The following is a 25,032-nucleotide window of genomic DNA, read 5'->3' as shown; positions in this document are numbered from 1 at the left end:
GAAATCAAAATTTAAATACAAACCTAATATATATAGGGTTACTAAAATAAAATAAATTTAATTCTATATTAAATTATTCTTATCTACTTATCTATATATGGTAAACAAAATTAATTTTTTTTAAATTTCTCTAAATTTGCTTTAAAAGTGGGTCCAATTCCATAAAACAAAAAAACCCCAACTGTCACGTCTCCTCTTCCCAACTATTGACGACTTCCTTTGTCTTTGGCCAACAGTATTTGTAACTCTCTTCCTTTTTTTTTTTTTTTTCTCTCCCACTTTCACTTTCTTTCTTTCTTTTTCATTTTTTTTCAATTTTCATTTCTTTTAAGCCTCTTTGCTCTTTTTCTTTGTTTTCACTTTATTTTCCCAGTCCATAATGCCTGCCCATTTCATGTTTTCTTGATAAAAAATCAAGGGTCGGTGCCAGATAAAAGCATTGTTTTCTTCATTTTTTTTCTTTTTTCTTTTTTCTTTTGGTTGTCAAAATATGCCACCACCATCACCACCCACAATTTCTTCCTATTTTCTCTCTATATTTCAGTTTTTTCTCTGTTTTTTAATTTATGGGAGCTTAGTGCAAGGTGCTAGCTTTTGAGGCTGAAGTGGGATTTTCAGAAAAAAAAAATCTGATTTTGATCCTTTTTTTATCAGAATTTTGAAGAAAAAACTAATTTGGGTGTTCATAGAAAGCTTTGTGCTTGGTTGCTATCAATGGAAGAAATGAAAATTTGGTTGTTTCAAGTACTTTTGAGATTATGGCATTCAAGGCATTGAAAATGACAAAAAAAAGAAGCTACCCAGTTTTTCTTTTAAGTACTTCAACTATGTCAATTGTACAAATATGGTATAATTCTGGCTTTTTTTTTGGGAGGGGAATTCAACTTTAGCCCATGCAAAGGCACGGTCTTCAAGGAGTTTACTACGATCAAGGCTTTGATCACTTCCCCAAGTTGATGATTTTGCATGTCTTTTTGTTGATTTTCAAGTGTTTAGAGATAAAGGGATTCTCAATCTGTAATCTTCAGTTTCAATTGATCTTTCCATTGAAGTGAAGATCCAAGAAAAAAGGGCTAAAAAAAAGAGAGAATTTTCACAATTCTCTTTGAGTCCCTTAGTGAGGAATTTGAGGCATTGGTCAAGGCAAAAAGACAGGTATTTTAATGATACCTTGGCATCCAAAGAAAGTTTTTGCCTTTGAAGCTTGTGGCTTACACTGCTTAGGGAAACTTGAGTTGTTGAAATTGGAATATTGTTATATATATTACTCTTTTATGGTAACATTTTAGCTACATTTTTGTGACTGTTATTCTCTCCTAGTTCTTTCTGGTTTTGGGTTTTAAACAACTCTTTACTTCAAGTACATTCATTTCTTCATCTAACAGCTTTCTGATTTTACAGTTTTTGTGACATTATTGGACTATGATTTAGGTGCTGCATGAGGGAAATTAGAGCCATATTTGTGTAAAAGAAGAGGTTAGAAGGAAAGGGTTAGCAATGTTTAAGGAAAGTTCAGAACTGATGTCTTTAAAACCTGATCTGTTTATGTCTGGTTTTGCATATCAATGTCACGAGTCTCTCATGAGTTCATATGCTATTTGGGCTGATCTTATTGCAGTGATAGTCATATGTTTATTTAATACATTTATCTTTGGTTTCTTGTCTGAAACATTGATTTACAGAGCTAGTTTTTTATTTATGTTTTGTCTGTCTTGACAGTTTTGCTTATGTTTCTTTATTATGTCCTTTTAATTGTTGATTCCATCTGTTTATCAGATTCGAAATCGCCTGTCAGCAAAAATTTTTTGATTACAAAAGCATTCTTGTCTCAAATAAAGACTGTATTTATCATGGCGAAAAGATCGAATAGACGCACTGTTCGATACGAAAGGGATCAAATGGGTTGTATGTGGGGCTTGATTACTATGTTCGATTTCCGCCATGGTCGATCAACTCAGAGACTGCTTTCGGATAGAAGGCGCGGGAACAGAAATGTAGTCGGTAAGTGATTTATAAATGGCCTTTTGGATTGCCCTTATATTGTTAAAAGATTATTTAGCTTGTTTGTATCATTAAATATAAAATCGGTAGTATGTGCCCTACACAGGAATGTTCATAGAAGAACAAGAGCAGCATAGATTCTTAGTTTTCTTTTTGATTTTGCAGGTATGGGAAATTCGGGAAATAAAATTGACATGTCAACTAGTTCGGGTGAAGATAAGGCAATGGCAATGGATACATGTAAGCCAAGCGTAAAGAAACTTCTCGAAGAAGAAATGTCAAGAGAGCATGCTACAAAGGAAGAGGTAAACAATACTGAACTTGATGCAAAACAGTTTGATTCGGGTGAAGGAGACAATGAAAGGAAGAACCAGAAAAGAAGAAACAAAACTCGGAAGAAAAGTTCCGGTGGCAGTCTTGATGTTGATGCTGCTAAGACCTTGGTATCGGAAATATCTTGTTATCATAAATCTGAGCAACAAACTACAAGCAATCTTGACATAGAGAATCTTGTAGAAGAGCTCTGTCAGGAAATGGGTCAAAAAAGAATCGATTGTGTGAATCGTGACCAGCCTGTTGAAGGTCACATGCAGCCAAACATGAAGAGTTCCCGTTTCGAAGAAATGAGCGAGGCTATCAAGTTCTTAGTGAGCCAAAAGCTTATTAATAGGAACCAACTTACTGAAGGTGGGGAACTCCAAGCCTCAAAAGAAGCTATGGATGCACTTCAAATTTTGAGTTTAAATGAGGAACTGTTTTTGAAACTTCTACGAGATCCAAACTCATCATTGGTCAAAAATTCTAAGAACTCGCCAAATGCTCGAGATGAGGAGTCTAAGCCCTTTTCCAGATCCAACTTTTCAGAGCAAGAGCCTGTTGGTTTAAGACAACTGAATGAGACTGTTAATAGAAAACAGCGTAATTTCTTTAGAAGAAAGTCCAAGTCTCTGGAAAGAGACTTATCAGATGAACAGAAGGTTTCCGAAGCTTCAACTAAAATTGTAGTTTTGAAGCCTGGACCGACATGCTCACAAACTGCTGAAACTGGAAGTAGCATTGGTTCGTCACCCGAATCTAAGAACATCATCAGACGTCGAGAGCCAAATGAGAAAGTTGGTTCCCACTTTTTCCTGTCTGAAATTAAAAGAAAGTTTAGACACGCTATGGGAAGAGAGCATCATAGAATCCCTGCAAAAGAAATACCAAAAAGACTTTCCGGTGAGCGGCAAAGTTCGAGTGACAATGGAGGATTAAAGGAATATATTGGGATGAATTCTCCTACTAAAGACCATTTCTTTATTGAAAGAATTGCGAAACCTTCCAGTAGTGTCAAGAAAGGAGAAAAGACAAGCAAGCTAAAGGGCCCTGAATCGAGTACAGAATATGAGACTACTCATTTTTCCAGGCATTCAAACATCTATATCGAGGCAAAGAAACATCTCTCTGAGATGCTAACCAATGGGGATGACATTATGGATCTTTCAGGCAGACAGGTTCCGAAAACCTTAGGGAGGATTCTCTCTCTCCCAGATTATAACTCATCACCCATCGGCAGCCCTGCGAGGAACCCAGAGCCTAGTTCTATAACTGCACAGTCGAGATTCGCCAGCCCGGACAAGCTCCAGAAGTTACAAAACAATGTGAGTAATCTAAGTCAATCCGCGGAGGAACCAGAGAGCCGGCCTGGCGTTTCCGATAATAAAAACGGTGATGAAGTCCGAGGTGATAATGCAATTTTAAACAAACTCGACGCTTGTGTGAATGATGATACAGAGGATCAAAGTCATTCTTCTTCTACTAAAGATGAAATGGGTTGCGAAGGTATTATTTTATAGTTATTTAATTTTTGATGGCAATCATGAATATCGAGGTTTATTAATATTTAACCTTGATAAAAGTTTATGCAGGTGAAGTCATTGTTGTTGAGGAAACTGAAATTACGGTTGAAGAAGAAACCGAGCTTTTGGATGCTTCCTCTGAGACAAATGACTATTCAATTACTAGAGATGACAAAAATGTCGATATGTCAGAAGTTTATGATGAAAAGCAATATCCGGAATGCTCGAAACAGGTAAGTGTAATGCCATTTGCTAAGTATTGTAATTATGAAGTAGATTGTAATGATGAACACATGCTGCTTACGCCCTTCGATTAATATCCGATCTTCCATCGGGAATATGGAAAATATATCGCCCATTTGATATCATCATGGTTTTCTATTATTATGTTGAAGGCAGAGTTAAAACTCCATAAGGAAAATATTTGCTCTTCCGATTACCTTGCTGGTGTTCAATTTGTTGTACGCATCGCATGTGTTATGTCTCATCACTCTCATCTACCGATTTTCTTTTCTTCTATCTCCAGGATTTAACCGAAGAGGACCAACAACTGTTTTCTCCATTAGCTTCTCCATCAAACTCATCATTAACCAAAAAGGTTGAAGGTCTAGAGGAGCGACCGAGTCCCGTTTCTGTTCTCGAGCCAATATTTGCCGAGGATGTTATCAGCCCTGCTAGCATCAGATGTATTTCTGGTAAGACACACGAGTAAAGCCTTCTGTTTTATTTCATATTCTACATTTGTTTTTAACCTTCTTGTGCCACATTTTGGATGATGCGGATTTTTTCACCAATCTTCAGGTGAAACATCCATGCAACCACTAAGAATTCGATTCGAAGAACATGGTGGCTCTTTAGCCACAAATTGCAGTAATCGTTTTAAAACTTGTATGGATGATAAGGAATCAATATATGAGTACGTAAAGGCAGTGCTAGAAGCCTCAAGTTTCGAATGGGATGAATTCTACATCAGGTCACTTTCTTCGGACATGCTTCTTGACCCTTTGTTGCTTGATGAGGTAGAATACTTGCCCAACCAACTTTGTCATGACAAAAACCTCCTCTTTGATTGCATTAATGAAGTTCTGGTGGAGGTTTGTGGGTACTATTTGGGTTCCCCTGGCGTATCATTTGTTAAAACCAACATCCGTCCTATCCCAAACTTGAAAAATACCATTGAAGAGGTCTGGCAAGGGGTTTATTGGCACATGCTCCCAATGCCATTGCCTCGTTCTCTGGACCAGATAGTTAGAAAAGACATGGCTAAGGCTGGAACATGGATGGATCTTCGACTTGACACTGATTGTATTGGCGGTGAAATTAGCGAAGCCATATTCGAAGACTTTGTTGAAGACACTATAACAAGCTACTTAAATGTAAGTCTGGAATGTGAATATCATGCTGAAGGACTACAAGAGTGATATCAACTTGTAAGAGGTGACTGACTCGATTTTGTTCATACTTCATACCAATAATGCACCACTCAATGAGTCAGAATTGGAAAAAGCAAGCTAATCGAGGTCTCAACCTTGCAAGAATGGCTTAATTTAACTCTCCTTGAAGTGTTTTATGCTTCTTTGTAACCTTTTCCATTCAAATCATGTCAATATGGTAGAAATCTTACCCGCATCAAATAACCAATCAACATGGAGTTCTTACAAGTGAGTTTGAAGCTTCCTATTTCATGTGCAGAGATCCATTGCAATGCAAGCACTTGATTTCAGAGGCCTTTCTTGGTTTAGTTTAATCAATAACTACACTATACCATGGTGTCATTTCTCCTAGTGCAAGTGATAATAAACTTTTCTTTCTTACCGGGTAGAGTTTGTAGATTTTGGTGTGTATTTGTTTGTGTGTGGATGGTGTGTTCTTAACTCTGATTTCATTTATTCTTGGGTTTGGTTAACTAGTGTTCTTCCTTATATCTGTGTGCATGGGGTATTTAGACCTGTGAGTGCTTTGAAGTGGAGTGATTGACTACTATGATAGATTTCATACACCTGATATGTATGTATGCATGTAGAAGCTATGATTGTTGAAAATAATAATAACACTGAACATCTTGAAAGAATGCATACATGAGTTAATTTCACCATACATCCCCAAACTATAACCTTCATTCTAAATTGGTCCTCAAACTTTAAAACATTTTAATTACATTCCTCAATCATTAATGTTATATCAGTAAGGTCTTTACATTATGTACTATTTTTCTTTAAAACTTTCATTTTAAATTATAAGAGATTTGATGTATCATTTAATAATTTAATTAACAATTTTAATAACATAAGGACTTATGATATGAAGATGTGATTAGAATGTTTTGAAATTTAAGGAATACAATTAACTCTATATATATATATCAAGAAAACCCTAAGCTATTCGTAAACTTTTTTATCCTTTTATTACCTAAATAAGTCTATATTTTGGTACGTACCTAAATCATCATCATGCCATCATGTCTACGTTGACAACTAAAGAGCTTGCAAATGTCAACCAAACTTAACTTTAAGTGGGCAAACACGGTCACCTATCAGAGAAGTGCAGGCCAATCATTTACTAGAAACTATCCCAACCACCATAGTCGGTCGTTGTGTCATTATCTACACGTTGTCAGCAACTAGAACAATGAAATTCAAGTCATTAATGGAAAGAAAGTGACATCTGAAACGTTTTTTAAACAGAACCATTCATCTGAAACCGACAAAGGACGCCACTGAATTACTTAAAGAGGATCCAAGTCAAATTTCTCCAAATACCCTACTCTAATGGAGAGGCCCTCAAGAGATGCAGCATTTTCCACCATGCCCAAAGACATATCCATTATTCATAGTTTTATTGTCTTAATGAAATGATATTAATCCAATTCTTATTCCATAAGGGATGACATGTAAATGATAAATGCAACTTCTCAACATATAAGAACTTTTTATATATATATATTTTTTCTAATACAGTGATCTATAGAACAAAAACTTCAATTTTTCTTGCATATTTCCATTATGGAAAGTGTTTACAAGTCATTAAATCCAACTAGGAAGTACATGGAATTTTGCTACATTCAAGCATTTCAAAGCTACAAGTTATTTCGGTTTTTTCTTTACCTGTAATTGGGAAGTCAGAGGAACTGCTCTCTTCTTAGAAAATGCACTACTTCTACTATCTAAATCCTCATCACCATCATCTTCATCGACCCTGTCTTTACTAGAAGGGATGGTAGAATCCTGGTTTTTCAAAACTTTTCTTTTTCCAACACCCAACTTAGCAGATAGTTTTCTCTCAACTGGGTCGTTAGAGAGTCCAACTTTTGATTGACGTGGAACTTTTGCTCCGAGTCCAAGCCTGTTAAAAACCCATCAGAACGGTGCATGAATACATGACACGACTATGATACAATACAGTCCCACTGACCTTTCTGGCCGAGCTTCTGGTTCTGCTTCCACTACTTCATATTCTGCAGATCCATTCATTTTATTTACCCATTGTTCGGCCTGCATATCACTTGAGTCAATATTAAACTAATAAACTGGATGATGGTCACAAAAAAGAACCGTAACTGGAACAGCCAAGGGCACTAGAACTCCTATATTCCATGAGACACAACAAGGTACAAAAAAGATGCTCACTTGGTGAAGTGCAGTACATAAAGTGTTTTTTGTATGTGTGTCTATGCAAATATATGGAATAATCTTAAGATGGATAATCATGATAATGAACTATAATAGTGATCCAATTCAATCCCACAAAAACATGCTAAATCTTCTTTTTCTTTTGTTGGCCAATACGCATGATTCTATTATGATTCAAAGCTTTTTCTTTTTCTTTTTCAATCAGTTAATGTCTACAAGTAGAAACTATTATCATAATCACAAATTCCCCAATAAACACAGCAAATTATTCCATCTAGTGACCAATGGAGAAACCCAATCAACCACTAAATAGATTGAAGCAATGTAAACCAGTATAGAATCCTAAAGACTCCAAGGTCTTCTTCAAACATCTAAGTATATTACCAAATCTCGCCATCTTCATATCATATATCAGTAACAAAGCATTCTTTTTTTCTTTCCAAATACCAGACAATCGCAACTGTTCAAACCCAGATAATTAATTAATTCAATGATGAATACGACTTTAACATAGTCAAAACAAGAAACCCAGATCATCATGTTTATCGAAAACCATGAAAAATTCATCAATACCATTAGAATTAAAAGCGAAAGAGATATTTACCAGTTTCAATGCGTTATTCAGAGTAACTATTTTAGGAGGCTCAGATTTCTTTGGCGTTCCCGTGGCCATTGGTCTATTTTACATGGACTCGGCGGCACTTCAATATGACGGCGGGGGAGTTCAGTCGGCAATGACAGTCAGTAGCTAGAAGCCTAGAAGATGAGGAAGAGCAAAGTGAACAAACTAAAGATTAGGGCTTTTCTTTGAATTACGATTTGTTTAGGAGATTTTAGCCCAAAAAATCTTGGGCTTTTGTTTTAGAATAATATTTGATTAGGGTTTAGTCTTTTTAAATTCCAATTCGATTAGGGTTCGTGGTGTTTGTTTTACACCAATACTAGATTAGGGTTTAGGTTTTTGAATTCCAATTTGATTAGGGTTTGTGGAGTTAAAAATAGTATGCATCAAATAATAACAACATTTTGCTTTATATTATTTATAGTGTAGGTTGAAGTCCTATCCTCCCCTCAATTTGTAATGTAATAATAAAAAGTGGTTATTAATATTAGAATAATAGAATATGATATTAAAATAAATTACTTATTTTTAAAAAATTATATTTTTTAATTAAAATTAATGTTCATAAGGCAATCATGATAAAAATAATAATATAGAATCCAATATCTCTTGAACAACATCTTAGATTTTTGTGTTTGAAAAGCTTTTCTTTATGGTCCAATTTAAATTGATTTTAAATTTAATTAAAGTTAATATAATTGCTTGAAATCAAAAATCATGCACCAAAAAAAATAAACCTGATAAAAATTCAATTGTGGAATTTAAAAATGGAATGAAAAATATTACTTTATGGTGATGACAAATTAGAACGGGAGAAAAATGTGCGTTTCACACGGCAGAAGACGTGCCAAATTCTTATAGTGAAGAAGACACCAGTGTTCCTCAATACTATGGACGAGTATTTGTAAGAGAATGATCCTCTCTTAACCTTAGATATTAATACATGTACAATACAGGTTTCATCTTAGTTGACCACTTCGGATACACAATATCCTTCTAAATAGAGACGGCTATTGGATGGAGATTATCAAACAAAGTCCTACACGTGAGCATGAAAAGCAGGATCCATCACCTGTTTTTGGCAAGATAGATCATAAAAATTCCACATATTATGCATATGTGCGCTCATGAAGAGCGGTCTTGACGAAGTGATGCCCTTTGACTTGGTAATCACCTGCTAGGCAAGGGTGGCGAGGTACTTAAAACACTGTCCCCGTTTCTATCACAAAAACATTGAACTAATTTATGAAAATGAGTGTGTCCAAAAATCCATGACATCCCCATGAAAGCCATTCATTGATTTGCAGAGATGGAGGAGATGAAAGCTTGATAAAGAAGTTAAGGTGTTAAAATGTGGGACCAAACGACTTCTCATGCCCCATTGCTAAGCAAAAAGACTAGTGTTACAGTCAAATAAAGTAAAAAAAAGGAAAGCCCCACCAACAATATCAACATTAAATTATCATTTACATCAAATATATATAATTTTTCCCTTTTTAAAGACACAAAATAGAAAAAGAATTGTGAATCCTATGCCTGTAACCTTCCAAAAACAACAGCTAGTTCCAAAATCAGACTTTGAGGGAGTTTAACATGGTCGAAGAGAGAATTCCACACCTGAATATGCACCAAATGCTTTCAGTGGCTCTTTGGTTTTTGAATCTTGACATAAGGGAAAACACCCAAGAAGTAGACAACTTTCGGATTCCATTCTCGTTGCTGAGCACGACAGAACATCAGGAACGTGTTGGCGAAATACGAGTTGAAGCCCATGAGGATGTGCCATAGAGCATGACCCTGAGGGTTGAAGTGCCAATGAGATATCTCTTTGCAGAAGACTCTGTCAGATAGCCAACAAATGCTCGCCAGAAGCAAGGTTGCTACATATAGCTTTGCAAGTCGCTTTGCAGAGACATCTTTAGTGTAGATGTAGTATTTGTACATACGAGGGATGCAGAGAAGGCAGAGAATGATGTAATGCACCTTGAAGCCAAATCCAAAGCGAAAGAGAGCATGGACCACTGCATACAAAGCTCCGTAAAAGAACAAGAAAGTAGGCATTGTACTGCGATAATGCCAATCGGGTGAATAGAGGATGTAAAAGTACAGAAGCATTTCCCACACCATTGGTGTTTCATCACCTTGCTGTTGCCTGAAATAAGTTGAGATTTTCACATTTCAAGTCAACTTGGCAAATAGATAACTATTCTTTTGTAAAGTTCTTAATTCTTAGAGCTACATAACAAGAGCAATGTTTTCTCAAGTTCACTTTCCATAGGTGCCAAATTTCCATCAAGAGTAAAAGCTTTAAGTAACAAAAATAAACAAAACCGTGAGTAAAAGAAATTATTTATTTGCCGACATGAAGTCATGCCAACAGAATATTTACGGGTCTAGCTGCCCAGCAACAATCAGCCCTGAGTGCAATGAACTTACAAACGTAAATATAAATGCGTCTACAGGATCTGCATATTCAGTGCCCCTTTAAGATAGATCCTCTAATTTGCAACTTAATATGTAATTCATATCAAACGAAAAGGCTTAACATTATTAAAGAACATCTTGATTAGATTATATATTTTCTACATAACCCATTCATCCTATCAAAACCTTCAGCTACATATCAAGCTAAAACGACATCCAAGCATTAGAAACTGTGGGAATGGTAAAAGATTAGGCATTATTCCAGTCCAATACATATCCTTGGATATATGTGCTAAAGAAACCGTAAAACAAAATTAACCATACACAACATTTCTTTGCCGAATTCCCAGACTAATTGATGCAATAAAAGGAGGAATATTTATTTTCAAAAATGGGAGTAGGAACAGAAAAACTTGCTTACTGTTGTATTTGTTAACTTTGGTATCAGCATACTGCAGCAAGTAAAATAACTAACTCCAAAAACAAAACCATTATAACAAGAAAAATAAAATGATCTTCGATCAGACACACAGTAACAATTTTCTAAAACTGAATCTCTATTGGAGAGACCTACATCTAATATCAGAAGCTTTTGGGGGAATATAATGGAAGTGTATGAAGTGAAAAAAATACTTACACATGCTGTAATGTGGAGTGGTATATCATGCTCCCAATGGCAAGTATCATGTTAGATATATGAAGGACACTAAATCTCTTCTCAAACCGTTGTCTCAAGGCATTTACAAGGCCGATGAGTGCCAAAAGAATGCCTGGGACATTGGATATTGTGTTGAAAAACTCGGCAATGTAAGATGAGTAAACATAGTTTTTCTCACACCAGTCAGTGGATGTGACAGGACCCCAAAAGCTTGACAATCCATCTTCCATTTTACACTGAATATACCAAAAATGTATGATTGTTCAACTGAGTCACCTTTTGCAAAAATGTTGAGTAACTGTCACAAACCCTGCAATTAGAGTCCACAAAGAACTAAGATTACAGATAATATAAAAATGACAACCACACAAACAAGAAGAACAATGTTTAGCTGAAGTATGCCTTTTTTTATCAATATGAGATATATACAGAAGCTAACTACAACAATTGAGATGAGCACGTAAAGCAACCCTTTTAATAGTTGGCCAAATGACCAAGGGCCCTCAGCCATACCCGCACAGGAAGAAAAAAGGGAAAAGAAGAATAGAAAGAATCAAAGCAGTTGATATTCAAGCCTTTAGTTTCCTAAGAGAAAAGTGTTCTCAACAACTCTCAGTATAAGGTAAAATCTTAAATATCAGCTTCCGCAGAACCCCACATTAAGGAACTTGTAAATTCTTTTATGCCAGCTATATTCTAGATTCCCTGCATTTATCTGATGCAATTTTAAAGTTACTACTAAATTTCAACCCCTTTTCAACTTATTCAATGGCAGTCTATTCTATTTTACAGAAATCACCAAAAAATTTGCACCCAAAGCCAGGTATATATCTAGAGTATAAGTAAAAAATAGCAACACCGGAAATACTACCTAGAATCCATGTAAAACCAGCATTCCACATCATGATTTTCAATTTTCAATACAATAACTATTTTAACTTTGTTTCCAGCTGTCCATCTCTATTTAGGTCCACTGATTTCTCTGTGAGAAAAGACGACTTCATAATCCACAGCAGTTCAGAACTAAAGGTAAAACTACTTATCCTCCTATAGATATTATTCTAAAGATGGAATGAACCATAAATTTGACGTCCACGTCCTGTCTAACATCGCTATCTAATATGGAAACAGTGACATCACTACGTAGCACATCCAAGATAATCTAGACAATTCGGCCCATAAACAGACTCCTATAAGCCTGCAAGAACACCGATCTTATCAAATTCCAATAAACTTTAGATACTAGAGCAGATATTGCAACTGCATCTTACTTTAGTTCAAGGGGCCCAACATGAACTCTGAGATCAATGTACTAGTTAGTATTACTGCCTATTCGAACCTGTCTATTCTAAAAATTTAACTCAGAGAATAGATGCATTAAGCCTCTAGCAAATAAAGAAACATAAGTAATTAACTAATAAATATCCCAATTACCAACCGAAATCCCATTCCTTAAAACCTCCCCTAAACCCTTTTTGACCTAAAGAATCTGGCCAATGCTATCTTCTTAAAGATCCAGCACTTCAAAGTTCTATCCAATCTTCAAGCAATGCCTCGAGCATAAGTTCAAAACTGGCCTCAGCATACTGCATATCTCATAAGAACACACCCCCCAACAAAAAAAATATATCCAACCTAATCCTCAGGAAAGATACCCTAAATTTATAGCACTTAAATCCCCTCTTTAAACAACCTAGCATTGCCTATCAATCAGATTTCTATTATTTTTTCTATCATAAAAAAAAATCCAACTTTGGCAGCAAAAATAATATAAAAAAAATTATAAATTTAAGAAAATAAAACATCTCTCAACTATCCATATCATAATGTACTACCCTTCAAAATCCTAAACAAAAAAAACAAACATCCCATTGAAATTTGACCTTAACCTTTAATACCCATTCCTCAAAAGTAAATCAAAAGGATTTTCAACAGCAAAATTCCCCATATTGTACCATAAAATATGAAACAAAAAAATACAGAAAAAAAATGAAAATGGACATGAAAGTGAAATAGAAACTAACCTTCTATAAGAAATCAGATCTGGGGTTTCAAAGATATCAATTAAACTACAGTCTTTTGGAGTATTTTTTGGGTGTTTCCCTTGGGGTATTTTTATTTTATTTTTATACAATGTTAATAAAGGGGAAATAAAATAAAGAATAAAAAGATTCGCGAAAGGAGGCTAAAAGATGCAGTTGGGAAGATGGAATATTGATGGGGAAGGCAATTTGTGGACGTTGGATCAGAATGATGAAGGGTTGAGATTTTTACCCTGAAAGTTGGTATCGTACGGTCCATGAGGATTTTGATTGATTAATGATTTACTAAAAGGTATTTCTACTTACATGAGTTGGCTTCTTCTTAGTTTTCATCTAACTAATCTCCCTTTTTTGGTTAACTATTCTAAGTTTGGATTATGATTTCTTTTTTTATTTTTTTTACTTTTATTAGTAGTTATAATTTGACTCTCTGAATAATTTTTCTTTTCTTCTTGAAGAAGAAGTTATATAGTTTTTTAAACAAAAATTATATATATATATTTAAGAAGTTAATTATAACCCAATTATTTAAATAACAATAATTAAAATTAATGGTAATAAATTGTGATCGGGTTAATAATCAAAATATATTTTAATCTAGAATAAATTTAGTTAGGGTTGATATTCCATACGTCGTGGAATTTATAAATTAGAACAAAAATTAGCCAGAACTCGTTTAGGATTAGAGTTGTCCATGAGTCGGATCGGGCTGAGTTTGAGCTGAGTCAAGTAAAAATTTTAGGCTCGTTATTTTAGGCCCAAGATCGATCTGAATAAAATGCTAAAACTCTAGTTTAGCTTGTTCGTATTAAATTTTTTTGTATTATTATTTTTATATAAAAATAAATTTAAAAATACAATACATCAAATATTCTAAAAACATCAAAATAAATATTTCTTAACAAATAGATTTTTTTTAAAAGTATACTTGAATAACACAATGCATATTAGTAAACGAATACATCTAAAATAGTAACAAAATTAATAATAAAACAAAAGTTATACAATATCCAAACAATAACAATAAAATAATAGTAATATAATAGCAAAATAATGAAAAAAATAATAGTAGTTTTTTTTTAAATCGGGTCGAATCGAGTTGGGCCCAATACAAAAAAAAAAGAGCTTACTCAATGCCTAATCCAATTAGAAAACGAGTCTTGCTTTTTTATCCAAACGTATTTGTCGCACCTATATTTTGTCCAAACCTTCCCATTTTTTAAGCGAATTTCAGTCCAATCTATGAACAAGTCTACCTAGAATATACACAACGAGGAATTAGAATTCAATATCTCAAAGTTTCCAAGCCTCAGCTTTTCTTTTTTTTTTCTTTTATTAAAATAACTATTTGTGTAGGAATAGGTGATTTTAGGACTACAAAACGATTAAAAGAGACTTGATCATAGACGGTCGAAAGAGAAAATGCCACAACTGACCTAATGAAAAAGGCTGCAAGCAAAGGTCATACTTAGCCATATCTAATACGTATTATGACCACATCAATCATCCATTAAATATTTAAAGGAAATATTTTGGATATTTCAACGATTATTTTATAATAATTTAAAGTAAATAAATAAAGTGTAAATTTACTAATAATTTAATGATATTGACATTTTCCCTAAATAAAATTAATCTTAACCAGTAAAAACTAGAGGTGATCATGGGTTGAGCGGCCCGGCTGACGGTTCGCCCGAAATATGAGAGGGTTCGGGTAAAAATATAGTCTCGAAATATGTGTTTGGGCAAAACTTTTTTAGCCCGGGCCCGACCGAATATATAATAAATATATTTTTTATTTTTAAAATACATTTCTCATTTCCCATTAGACATTTAATATTTATATAATAAATATTTATTTTTTTATTTTTAAAATACATTTCTAAATATAATAAATTAGTTGCAAAAAGGACGATGAGGATGATGTTTCTTCGGTTGCTTTTTACGATATTTCCTTTCTAATTGTTTAAAATTTATTTTAACTTACAATTTATATTTTGTTATAAAATTAAACATGTCATTGATTAATGTATGGATATTCTAGTTGGTTGATTATATTTTGTAGGTTTTTTTTATACAATTTTGGTGTTTACTAAAAAAAAAAGGGTCGGGCCGAGCTTGGCTCGGGCTTAAGAATTTTTTCGGGCTGAGTCTAGACAAAATTTTAGGCCCATGTTTCGGGTCGAGCCTAGGACGAGGGCCGAAAATTTTTTCTGGGCCCAGCCCAAACTTGACCTGGCTCAGCCCATGATCACCTCTAGTAAAAACCAAAAGGTAGAAATAAAAAAACCCCAAAAATTAGATTTCTACTATATTTTGATTTTTAAACTTCAAAAGAATTTAAAATTTGATTTTTATTGTTTTTAGAATTGAATCGAACAAGTCATTTGGATTAGGACCAGTCAAAAGAAAGGGAAAGATTGTTTAACCAGTGAATTGATCAAACTGACCCGTTAGAGTGGTTGAATCGGTTATCGAACTAATTAAATTAAATTATTTTATTTTTTAAATTTTTAATAATTTATTCAATCAAATTGGACTAATCTATTGAAGTAATCAAATTAAAAATTAATGATTTAATTGATTTGACTATTGATATGAAAACTTTAGAATTTTGATAGTTTTAATTTTAAGGTTTTTTCTAAAAGAGGATTATTTTTTCTTTTTTATCTTTAGTTATTATTTTAATCTTAATTTTTTCTCAAATTAAAATATCGACCCATTTGAAAAGGAAGGGAAAAATGAAGAAACTATAAACTTCAGAAACAAAAACCCTTGTAAATTAAACCCTAAGCAAAACGTTGAAGGACAAAAATGGGGAAGAAGAAAAACCAAAAGCAGCAACCATCAGCCTCAAAAGACGATCTTCTCAATACGCTCGGAGACTTCACCAGCAAAGAAAACTGGGATAGCTTCTTTACCATCCGTGGCAGTGATGACTCGTTCGAGTGGTACGCTGAGTGGCCTCAGCTTCGTGACTCACTTCTCCCTCTTATTCAACAACACCCATCACCCTCTTCCCCTTCTCCTTCTTCTTCGTTGCAAATATTGGTGCCTGGTTGTGGCAACTCCCGATTATCGGAGCATTTATACGACGCCGGATTTGGTGATATAACCAATATCGATTTTTCCAAAGTTGTCATCTCCGGCATGCTTCGACGTAATGTAAGGGACCGACCCAACATGCGTTGGCGGGTTATGGACATGACCCAAATGCAGGTTTTTTCTTATTTTCTTAACTTGGGTTGTTTTACTTGTTCAAATTGTTTGAATTTGTTTGCTACTAAGTTCTAATGTTATGGAAGTTTCTCCCTTTGGGGTGCTCAAACAGGGAGTAGCATTCTTAGCTGAAACTTAACTTATAAAGGTGCATTGGGCACGTTCAATGGTATATACTAAATATCCATCAAATTAAGAATTTATATGCCGTTTTAAACTCTTGAGTCATATTGTGCGTCTAGAACAGGGATGATTAGAGATTATTTAGAAGTTTATGATTTTCATCTTACATGATATCAGCTGGAATACTACTGCATAACTGTTATTTATAACATTTATTGAAGTCTGAATTCCTATAACAATATTGTCTCTTGTGATGGAAAGTTTTGAGTCAGATGGACTGATGTCTGTCAACCTATTGCCTTAGTGCTTATGATGCTTCTTAATGAAGGAGTTCTTTTTTTTTAAATGTCCTAGTTCCATCTTTAATGGTTTCCTTTAACTTCTCATTTACCTGATATAACTACGTTTACCAGTTCCCAGATGACACTTTCAATGTTGTTCTCGACAAAGGTGGATTGGATGCTTTGATGGAGCCAGAACTTGGCCCTCAGCTAGGGACTAAATATTTGTCAGAGGTGTTGTGGAGTTCTGATTCAGCTTATTTCATATAACATACTATAATTGTCGTGGTGGGTTCAAATTTTTTGTTGGATTCATAAGAGTTGCATTTATCCAGGTCAAAAGAGTTTTGAAGTCCAGGGGAAAGTTCATTTGTCTTACCTTGGCAGAATCCCATGTTCTAGGTACTTTGACCTTAATGCAAAAAGAAATTTTTTGCTTATATTGAAGAGATAGAAATAAAGGTTGTCTTGGTTTAGAGATGGATATTAACCATTCATTTACCTGCTTAATTATTATTATTATTATTTAGTTATATTTGTCCTACATTTTTTTAATCAATTACTGGCTTTGCTAAGGTACATGTTGCTTTTTATAATTTTAGGTGTGCTTTTTCCGAAGTTCAGATTTGGCTGGAATGTTTGCCTTTATGCTATACCTCAGAAACCATCTACTAAGCCGGATCTCCAAACTTTTATGGTGGTTGCTGAGAAGGAAAGTTCCAATGAACTTCACCAGATCATTTCATCTTTCGATCATTCTTCCCTTGCTTGCAATCCAAATCAGGTACTCAGGGTCTAGTTATTATTATTATTATTTAAAAAAAAGCATTTTGTAACGTAAATTGAGTAAAATTGCAGTAGTCAACCATTGAAATGTAATAATGATCGTGCTTCCTGTAATGGTTTCTTTCGTGTTTAACTAAAATGGAAATAGGCAAATAAATTTCCTCATTATAATATTTCATTACCAATGTAATCTCCATTGTAAAATCTTGGAGCCCAAGTCCCTTTAAAGGTTTTGATATTAATCTATGAATCTGTTTTTAGGCTTCTGGTCTTCTTGAAGCCCTTGAAAGTGAGAATCAAATACGTGGAGAATACTTGAATGGCTCTGATGTACTGTATTCTCTTGAAGATCTGCAACTTGGAGCTAAGGGGGATCTGAAAAAACTTAGCCCTGGTCGTAGAGTTCAGCTTACTCTGGGTGACCAAGGGGTCTCACACTTTTGTTACAAAGCTGTATTGCTTGATGCTAAACAACAGTCTGGGGCATTCTCTTTTCACTGTGGTGTCTTTATTGTTCCTAAGGTATGGTTTTAACTTGTAAATACTTACTAACATGAGAAATTAGAGTATAGGGAAGTTGTGGATAGAATCTATAATAATAAATACAACAAAAATTCACATATTAAGAGCCTTCCAGTTTTCTTTCTTCTTCTATGTTTGCCTGGAAAATGGAAAATATTGTTGTATTATTGAATATAAAAGGCAGTTAGCATATCTTTTCTTCCAGGCACCCATAAACATGTATGCAGAAAAAAGCTAAAGGAGTTGGACCTTTTCAATATTGCACTTGTGTTTCTTGGAATATGTTTTACCATATTAACATGTGTACCCAATTTGGGGCAAGTATATTATTCTGTTCGAAATATGTAACTCAATCTTAGATTTCAGACTCGGTCTCATGAATGGCTCTTCTCTTCAGAAGAAGGACAATGGCAGGTGGTTGAAAGCTCAAAGGCTGCTCGTCTAATAATGGTAGTTTTCTTAGAACAATTTAATACATGGTTCAAGGTCAGCTTTTAGGAGGCTCATTGTCCAATGGAAGTATCTAAGCTAAATTTTGTATAATGAATGAAGGTTTTATTAAAGGCCAGCCATGCTAATGCTGGTATGGAAGATATTCAGGTATGCTACAGAGATATAGCTTCCGTTGTCAACTTCCATTATTGGTTACTAATATGTTTAGATGATATTACTATCCCTTTCAGAAGGATTTGTCTCCTCTGGTGAAACCATTGGCACCTGCTGATAATGATAAAGGAAATCAAATTCCGTATGTTCATGTTCACTTCATAACATTTCCCATTAGCTATTACCCTGTTTATGTTTTATTGCAATGGATGCTAAATTTTGTTTGCCTATTAATTTACCTTGTGGCAATTTTTTATGCTTCACTGCTCTTATTCATTCTGTGAGGGATTTTTGTTGTCTTCCTGAACCAGGTTTATGACAGCAAGTGATGGAATCAAGCAGCGAAGTGTTGTTTACCAGGTTTAATGATTTTACAGTGTTATTTCTATTACAATGTGTTTGTGGCATTTTCAGCACCATCTATGAGAGTTTTTGTTATTATCTACTTTCTTCATTGTTATATAAAAGGGCAAAGTCTTGGTGATTATCTGAATTCTGGTATAAGTGTTGTCCAATGTTCTTGCTGGATTAGATAGATTGCATAATAGTCCTTTCTTCAACATCTTTGGTGTATTTCCTTGTTGCCCTTGTTGTTATTTGAAGTGCAAAGTAGCATATGAATAAACTATATTTGGAGCTGTAGATTAAAGTATGGAATTGAGTTATTTCCAATGTTATAGCTTCCATAGGTGCTAATCCTCTTCCTTGACCACTTAAAAGCTTTGAAACTTGGATTTGAGGGCTTGGTATAGCATAAATCCCTCTAAAAAATTTCACTTGTTAAGATGGTTTTATATTCATATAGAGTTTGCATAGGGATATCAAAGTGCATCAATGGGCTTTATGGTCATAATTCACGAATGTTGCATTGTATCTGGTCATTTAGTGTCACTTGCTCTGAGTCTGTAGTGATTAATCATTTCCCTTGCTTAATCATTGTGTTGTAGTTTTACAAAATATTAACTGGAACCATCATGTCAAGTATGTGATAAAATAATTAATAGTGTTTTAGTGGGTGGTTCTCTTGTCTCTATTTATAATTCTAAATTTTCTACCTTGGCTGCTAAGCCATTTGCAATGTTGTGCATAGCATGTATTCTTTTTCAGAATGTGGTTGCTTGGTTGATGCCTTCTTATTAATTGAATTGTTTACTTTTATTTTGTACAGGGATCATCTTCTTTAACTGGTCCCGTTGTTATTGAAGATGTTGTTTATGAAAATACTGATGATGATGTCAGTCACTCTTTACCCTTCCGCCGCCTTGTCTTCGAAAGAACTGAGGGCCTGGTACAGTCTGAAGCTTTGCTAACTAGGGATGGATTGTTTGACAAAAGTGTTTATGGAACAGAGAAGAAGAAAGCCAGTTCATCTTCCAAATCCAAACGAAGAGGAGCCCTCAAAAGAAATAATGGTAATATGTTTTCTTTGAAATTTTTGGGTAGAATAACTCTTATATAATGTTGGGTGAGTTTGTTTGAGTTGTAAAACTTCTTTCACATTGACATGTGGAATCCCATGAAACTATTCTTTTAGACCATGGTGTTTTTTTTTAATTACTTTTTTTAAGAGATAAGAGCAAGGTGCAGAACTAGGAATTAGTTTCTGGGAATGCCTTTCTGCTACTGTTTCTGTAATCTGAAATTGTGCATTGGAATGCGAAGTCATGTTGGACTGTTAGATATTTGTTCCAACAAGTTTTTAATGTGATTTCTGTGTATGAAGTTTTCAGTAGTGGAGGTAAAACTGTTCCTTGGACCATAGTGTCCTGACGGTGAAAAAACAAGTAGTGAATTTGTGCTTATATGCTAGGCTGACAAACAGTTGATCGTTTGCTATTTCACTGTTCATTTGGTCATGTCTAGCTCATTGTTTTTTTGTTCGTTGGTGGTTTTTGGGTGATTCCTAAACTTTGGTTGACTTTGTTACCAAGTTGGATGGATGTGTTTTTGGAGAAATAATCTACTGTCTTGGAAGACAATGGTCTTGCAGACTCATTTCTCATGAATTTCTACGTTTCTATTGATGTCTTAGATCTATGGTGTTGGGCAGTTGTCCTTTCTTATGCTTCATTTTATATAATTCCTGTGCATTGAATGAACTGTTGTTTCTTTTGGTGTATTATTATTGGTAAAGGGGGGAAATATGGTGCTATTTTCAAGAAAATTGGACAGAAATCATTGAATGAGCAAAATTCTGAGTTCTGTCTGTGTTTTTTATTAGTCACTGTTTATAAAAGCAGAGCCACTTCTATCATGTCATTGAGCAACATTTTGTATTCAAAGTACAGAAATTACCTTCCATCTACAAGACTCTTCTTAACTTTTAAATTGTTAGAATGCTGACTCCATCACCTTTCAACTACTTGTGTGTCATTCTGATGTTGTTTTACATGATATGTAGAATCAAGCGGCAAAATGAAGGTGTATCATGGTTATTTGGCCAGTTCTTATCATACAGCAATCATTTCTGGGTTTTCTCTGATTTCATCCTATTTGGAAAGTGTGGCATCATCAGGGAATAGGGTAACGCTCATTCTCTTTTTTTTGTGGAATATTTGGTAGATTTTTGCCCTCCACCTATTTAGATATCTGTAATTGCTGTTTTGCTCGTCTTCATAGGATGTTGAAAATTTATGGTTGCCAGTTTTAAGTATATTTGGTGGTCATTTGATGTGATTGTTGTGTATTGGGAATAGACCTACTTTAGCCAACTTTCAGATTTGGAGGTCTAATCTTTGTAGCATAATGTTTGTCTTTTTTCAAATCGTTGATGCTTATTTTCTTTGATGCACTGCACTACTGCTCATGTCAGAAGTCATCTTTCTCAGGTTAAAGCAGTTGTGATAGGTCTTGGTGCGGGCTTACTTCCTATGTTTCTTCATGGATGTATGCAATCTATGCAAATTGAGGTAATTCTTACGTTACCCTGTCAAAGACATGTTAAACTGTCTTTCAAAAGGAATTGCTTTGTTAGAAATTTTATTGAATCTTCTGATTGATTTTGAAGTTGACTTCACTTGATGGAAATAGTGCAATGGAATTTTTATGCACAGGGAGTGGAGCTAGATCCTGTTATGCTTAACCTTGCAAGAGACTATTTTGGTTTTACTGAAGATAAACGAATGAAGGTAACTGACTGTATCTCAGTGCATTTTTAGTTTGAAGTGATTAATCCTTTCCTGAAAAATTAGTACCATTGTCACTGAATAGCTTGTTTCCAATAATTATCAAATTGTTTTTGTTTCATCCTTAAACCTGGCTTCAATATAACTCAACTTGGGAAATATTCTTGATTCATAATTTGACCTTCATAGGCGTTTATGGTCAATGATGCCAAACCTTCCAATTATTGTCATTAGAGGTTGGATTGTTTGGTCTAATTAGGAAACCTGTGAGGCCCTGAATATTATCAAGCCTTAACTGAAAGTTTCTTATGAACTTTCTTAAACCCTCTTAGGTCAATTGTCTAACTACACAAATATTTATGTTATTATCAAGACGTCAGCCGTATAGGAAGTATCTTCAATGTCTTAGGTATAATAATAAAAGTTGGAAAAGATAGAATGAATATGGTAGGAAATTTATCTGTTTCACCTTTTCAAGAATGCATTTGTAAAAGAATTGTAAGATGACAGATATAATATATATTTTAAATAGAGCTTCAAATATTTTCGCCTTCCAATTTTTTAGGTACATATTGCTGATGGCATCCAGTTTGTCCGGGACTACAGAAACTTATTTTCAGCTGGCAATGAAGTGCTCCTTTCTTCCAACGGAAGTTGCAAACTTTCAGATGCTGAAAGCAGAAGTACCGCTATTGACATAATTATTGTTGATGTGGACTCTTCTGACTCAAGGTGAATTGCTCTATTAACGGCTACAACAATTGTTGTTGCAAAGCGGAAAGCTTTTAAATACATCTTTTAATCACCTCTGTTGTATTGTCTTTATAGCTCTGGACTGAGATGTCCTGCTGCTGGTTTTGTGGAAGATTCTTTTCTTCAAAACGTAAAAGATACTCTTTCCGAGCAAGGTCTCTTTGTTATTAATTTGGTCTCAAGGTCTCCTGCCATCAAGGATGCAGTTGTCTCAAGGATGAAAGAGGTGAGATTAAGAACATAAATACTCGCTAATCAAAGTTCATCTCTTGTTTCATGGTTCTATACTCTCTCTATAAATCTAATGTAAATATATTTAAAAGCTTCTTGTTACTATTTATTTCTATGTTGGTCCGACTCTTTTTTCCTTAAGTACCCATGTCCGACCTTTATCTTTACATGGATTCAAGGATATGACCCTCCTAGGAATGTTTACTGCATCCCATGTAGTCTAATGCTACTATTTATTTTTATAAATTTAACTTCGTTGATTGTTTTAACCATCGGGAACTTATTATGTGGATTTAAGAATTTAGAAAGCTAACAGTAGTTCTTGGATTAACTAATTTTTCGTTCTCCATGCTTACAACATTTATGTAGCATCGAACCATGCAAATCTCATTGCAATTTGGTTATGTTATGCTCATCATTCAGGTTTTTAGCCACTTATTTTGCATTCAGCTGGAGGGAGAGGTCAACCTAGTACTTTTCGGTCTTTGTTCGGAGTCTCACATTGAGGAGGATTGCATACCTGATGCTGCCCTTAAACTTGATAAATTGCTCAAGTCCGAACATCCCGAGATAAGCCAGAGCATCACAGATGCAGCAAAGAAGCTCAAACGTTTAAAGTGAAGACCGTTTGATAACAAAGTTTCCCCTTTAATGTATTCTCAAGTAACTCGAGAGCAAGCTTTTGCAGATTTTGAAGCAAATGGCATTGAAACTGGGTGACTGAAGATTGCGCCACAGAATGAGAAAAGTCCGAGGTGGGTTTTTATTTCCTTTCTTTGAATGGTATGCATTCTGCATCATCTCCAGTTTGGTTGCTCGATGTCTTAATACTTCTGTCTTGCATCGTTTTTGCATACATTTTAAGCATTACAGTCGGGGGCCCGAATTTGAAATATACCCTCTTCAATATGTAATAGTATTAACCTGTAAATCACACCACTGGGTGTACAAAATTCGACAGGATTTTTATTTGACTGACTTAATCGGTTCATTGAGATTTGAGACCATTGCCATGTTTTGTATTCCTTGAATAACTAGAGTGCTAGTATTGAAAAACATCCTAGAGGCTACAATGAGTATTTCATTCAATGGTGCGAATATTTATACACTTGGGAGAATTCTAGTACATAACCGATACCGGATTCATGTTTCTTCTCTGACTATTGACATTTTTTTCCCACTTAAACGAGGGTCCATTTTCTTCAGTGGTAGAATGTTAGTTCCCTGTCTTGTGACTGCCTTAGAACTGGAAGGACATGAAAATGTTAATATTTTAAATTGCAAGGAAGTTCCCATGATGGCAACAAACAACTGCTGTGGGTGTAATCTATATGATTTGAGATATAATCTGTATATGTTTATAAACTTTATAAATGTACACTAACATATATATATATATATATATATATTAAATGAACTAACATGAGTTCGATTTTATTTGATAGTGAGGATGGAAATGAAGGAAGAAGGAAACTAACATGCCTAAGATCAAGCTTGTAATATGATTCATATAATACTAAATTAATAAAATTAAAATTTATTTAAATTTGAAAGTCTTATCATGCACAATTTATGATGTATGGATGTTCAGTATGGGTTATGTTTGAACCAATGGTTTGTACTTGTGAATGTACTTTGTAATGGTAAACTTTCAAATTGAGGTTTTCTGTTTTGGATCGGGTTTTAAGAATGATATTATTATATTATATATATTTTAATTTCTATTTTTTTGTATAAAAAGTATGGATATTTATCCAATTCATGAGTCAATTTCACTTCATTTACTCTAGTTTTGAAAAAATACAATCTTGGGGCTTTATCGAGACTAAGCCTAGCGATTTTATACTAGTAAAATATATAAATACTATACTTAGTCAAAAGAAAAAAAACAAAAATTATGGTCTTACAAAATGACAATTACTTAAATGCATTCATATTAAGAAGAAAATCAAATGGTCAGCAAGTCAACTGTATTTTAATTTCAATTTGCTCCACTCAATTTCTTGTTCATACGATTGTACTTGTTAAATAATGAAGTAGGTTCATGGGTGGACTTACGCAGTTTGGCTGACTTTAAGTAAACCAATAGCGTAGACTATTGACTTATATTAACAATGGGTAAATTGCAAGAGTAGTCACTCAACTATGCACTTCGTTTTATTTTGTTCACCG

The 25,032-nt window shown here is 34.3% G+C and overlaps 4 protein-coding genes across 7 annotated transcripts; 2 read left to right on the top strand and 2 right to left on the bottom strand.

Annotated features, from left to right (window-relative positions):
* Positions 1-267: 267 nt before the first annotated feature.
* LOC105796510 (uncharacterized) lies at positions 268-5,745 on the top strand. Of its 4 annotated transcripts, none has more exons than XM_012626236.2 (6): positions 268-1,155; positions 1,777-2,001; positions 2,167-3,822; positions 3,900-4,072; positions 4,366-4,534; positions 4,641-5,745. In XM_012626236.2, the coding sequence occupies exons 2-6, from the start codon at positions 1,851-1,853 to the stop codon at positions 5,258-5,260; spliced, it is 2,769 nt and encodes a 922-aa protein (XP_012481690.1). In that variant the 5' UTR covers positions 268-1,155; positions 1,777-1,850; the 3' UTR covers positions 5,261-5,745. The 4 variants fall into 4 exon arrangements, with proteins under 4 accessions (XP_012481690.1, XP_012481691.1, XP_052483892.1 ...); XM_012626237.2 differs by having other exon boundaries at positions 269-1,155; positions 3,909-4,072; XM_052627932.1 differs by lacking the exon at positions 268-1,155 and adding an exon at positions 1,279-1,360.
* Positions 5,746-6,801: 1,056 nt separating this feature from the next.
* On the bottom strand, positions 6,802-8,346 carry LOC105796509 (uncharacterized). The gene is made up of 3 exons (XM_012626234.2): positions 8,073-8,346; positions 7,251-7,330; positions 6,802-7,181 (listed from the first exon to the last, which is right to left on the bottom strand). The coding sequence occupies exons 1-3, from the start codon at positions 8,139-8,141 to the stop codon at positions 6,923-6,925; spliced, it is 408 nt and encodes a 135-aa protein (XP_012481688.1). The 5' UTR covers positions 8,142-8,346; the 3' UTR covers positions 6,802-6,922.
* Positions 8,347-9,444: 1,098 nt separating this feature from the next.
* On the bottom strand, positions 9,445-13,361 carry LOC105796508 (alkaline ceramidase). Its single transcript, XM_012626232.2, has 3 exons — positions 13,197-13,361; positions 11,152-11,482; positions 9,445-10,242 (listed from the first exon to the last, which is right to left on the bottom strand). Exons 2-3 carry the CDS (start codon positions 11,400-11,402, stop codon positions 9,729-9,731), a joined length of 765 nt encoding a protein of 254 aa, XP_012481686.1. The 5' UTR covers positions 11,403-11,482; positions 13,197-13,361; the 3' UTR covers positions 9,445-9,728.
* A 2,590-nt stretch (positions 13,362-15,951) lies between these two features.
* On the top strand, positions 15,952-24,010 carry LOC105796503 (uncharacterized). The gene is made up of 16 exons (XM_012626226.2): positions 15,952-16,433; positions 16,970-17,071; positions 17,173-17,239; positions 17,440-17,621; positions 17,885-18,145; positions 18,512-18,595; positions 18,698-18,745; positions 18,829-18,893; positions 19,063-19,111; positions 19,920-20,163; positions 21,153-21,274; positions 21,580-21,660; positions 21,805-21,879; positions 22,442-22,608; positions 22,705-22,855; positions 23,284-24,010. Exons 1-16 carry the CDS (start codon positions 16,029-16,031, stop codon positions 23,479-23,481), a joined length of 2,301 nt encoding a protein of 766 aa, XP_012481680.1. The 5' UTR covers positions 15,952-16,028; the 3' UTR covers positions 23,482-24,010.
* The last annotated feature ends 1,022 nt before the right edge of the window (positions 24,011-25,032 follow it).

The sequence above is a fragment of the Gossypium raimondii genome, chromosome 3, assembly GCF_025698545.1.
Source record: "Gossypium raimondii isolate GPD5lz chromosome 3, ASM2569854v1, whole genome shotgun sequence".
NCBI lineage: Eukaryota > Viridiplantae > Streptophyta > Magnoliopsida > Malvales > Malvaceae > Gossypium > Gossypium raimondii.
Note: the sequence above shows the minus strand (reverse complement) of the source record. Positions and strands in the feature narration are given on the sequence as shown.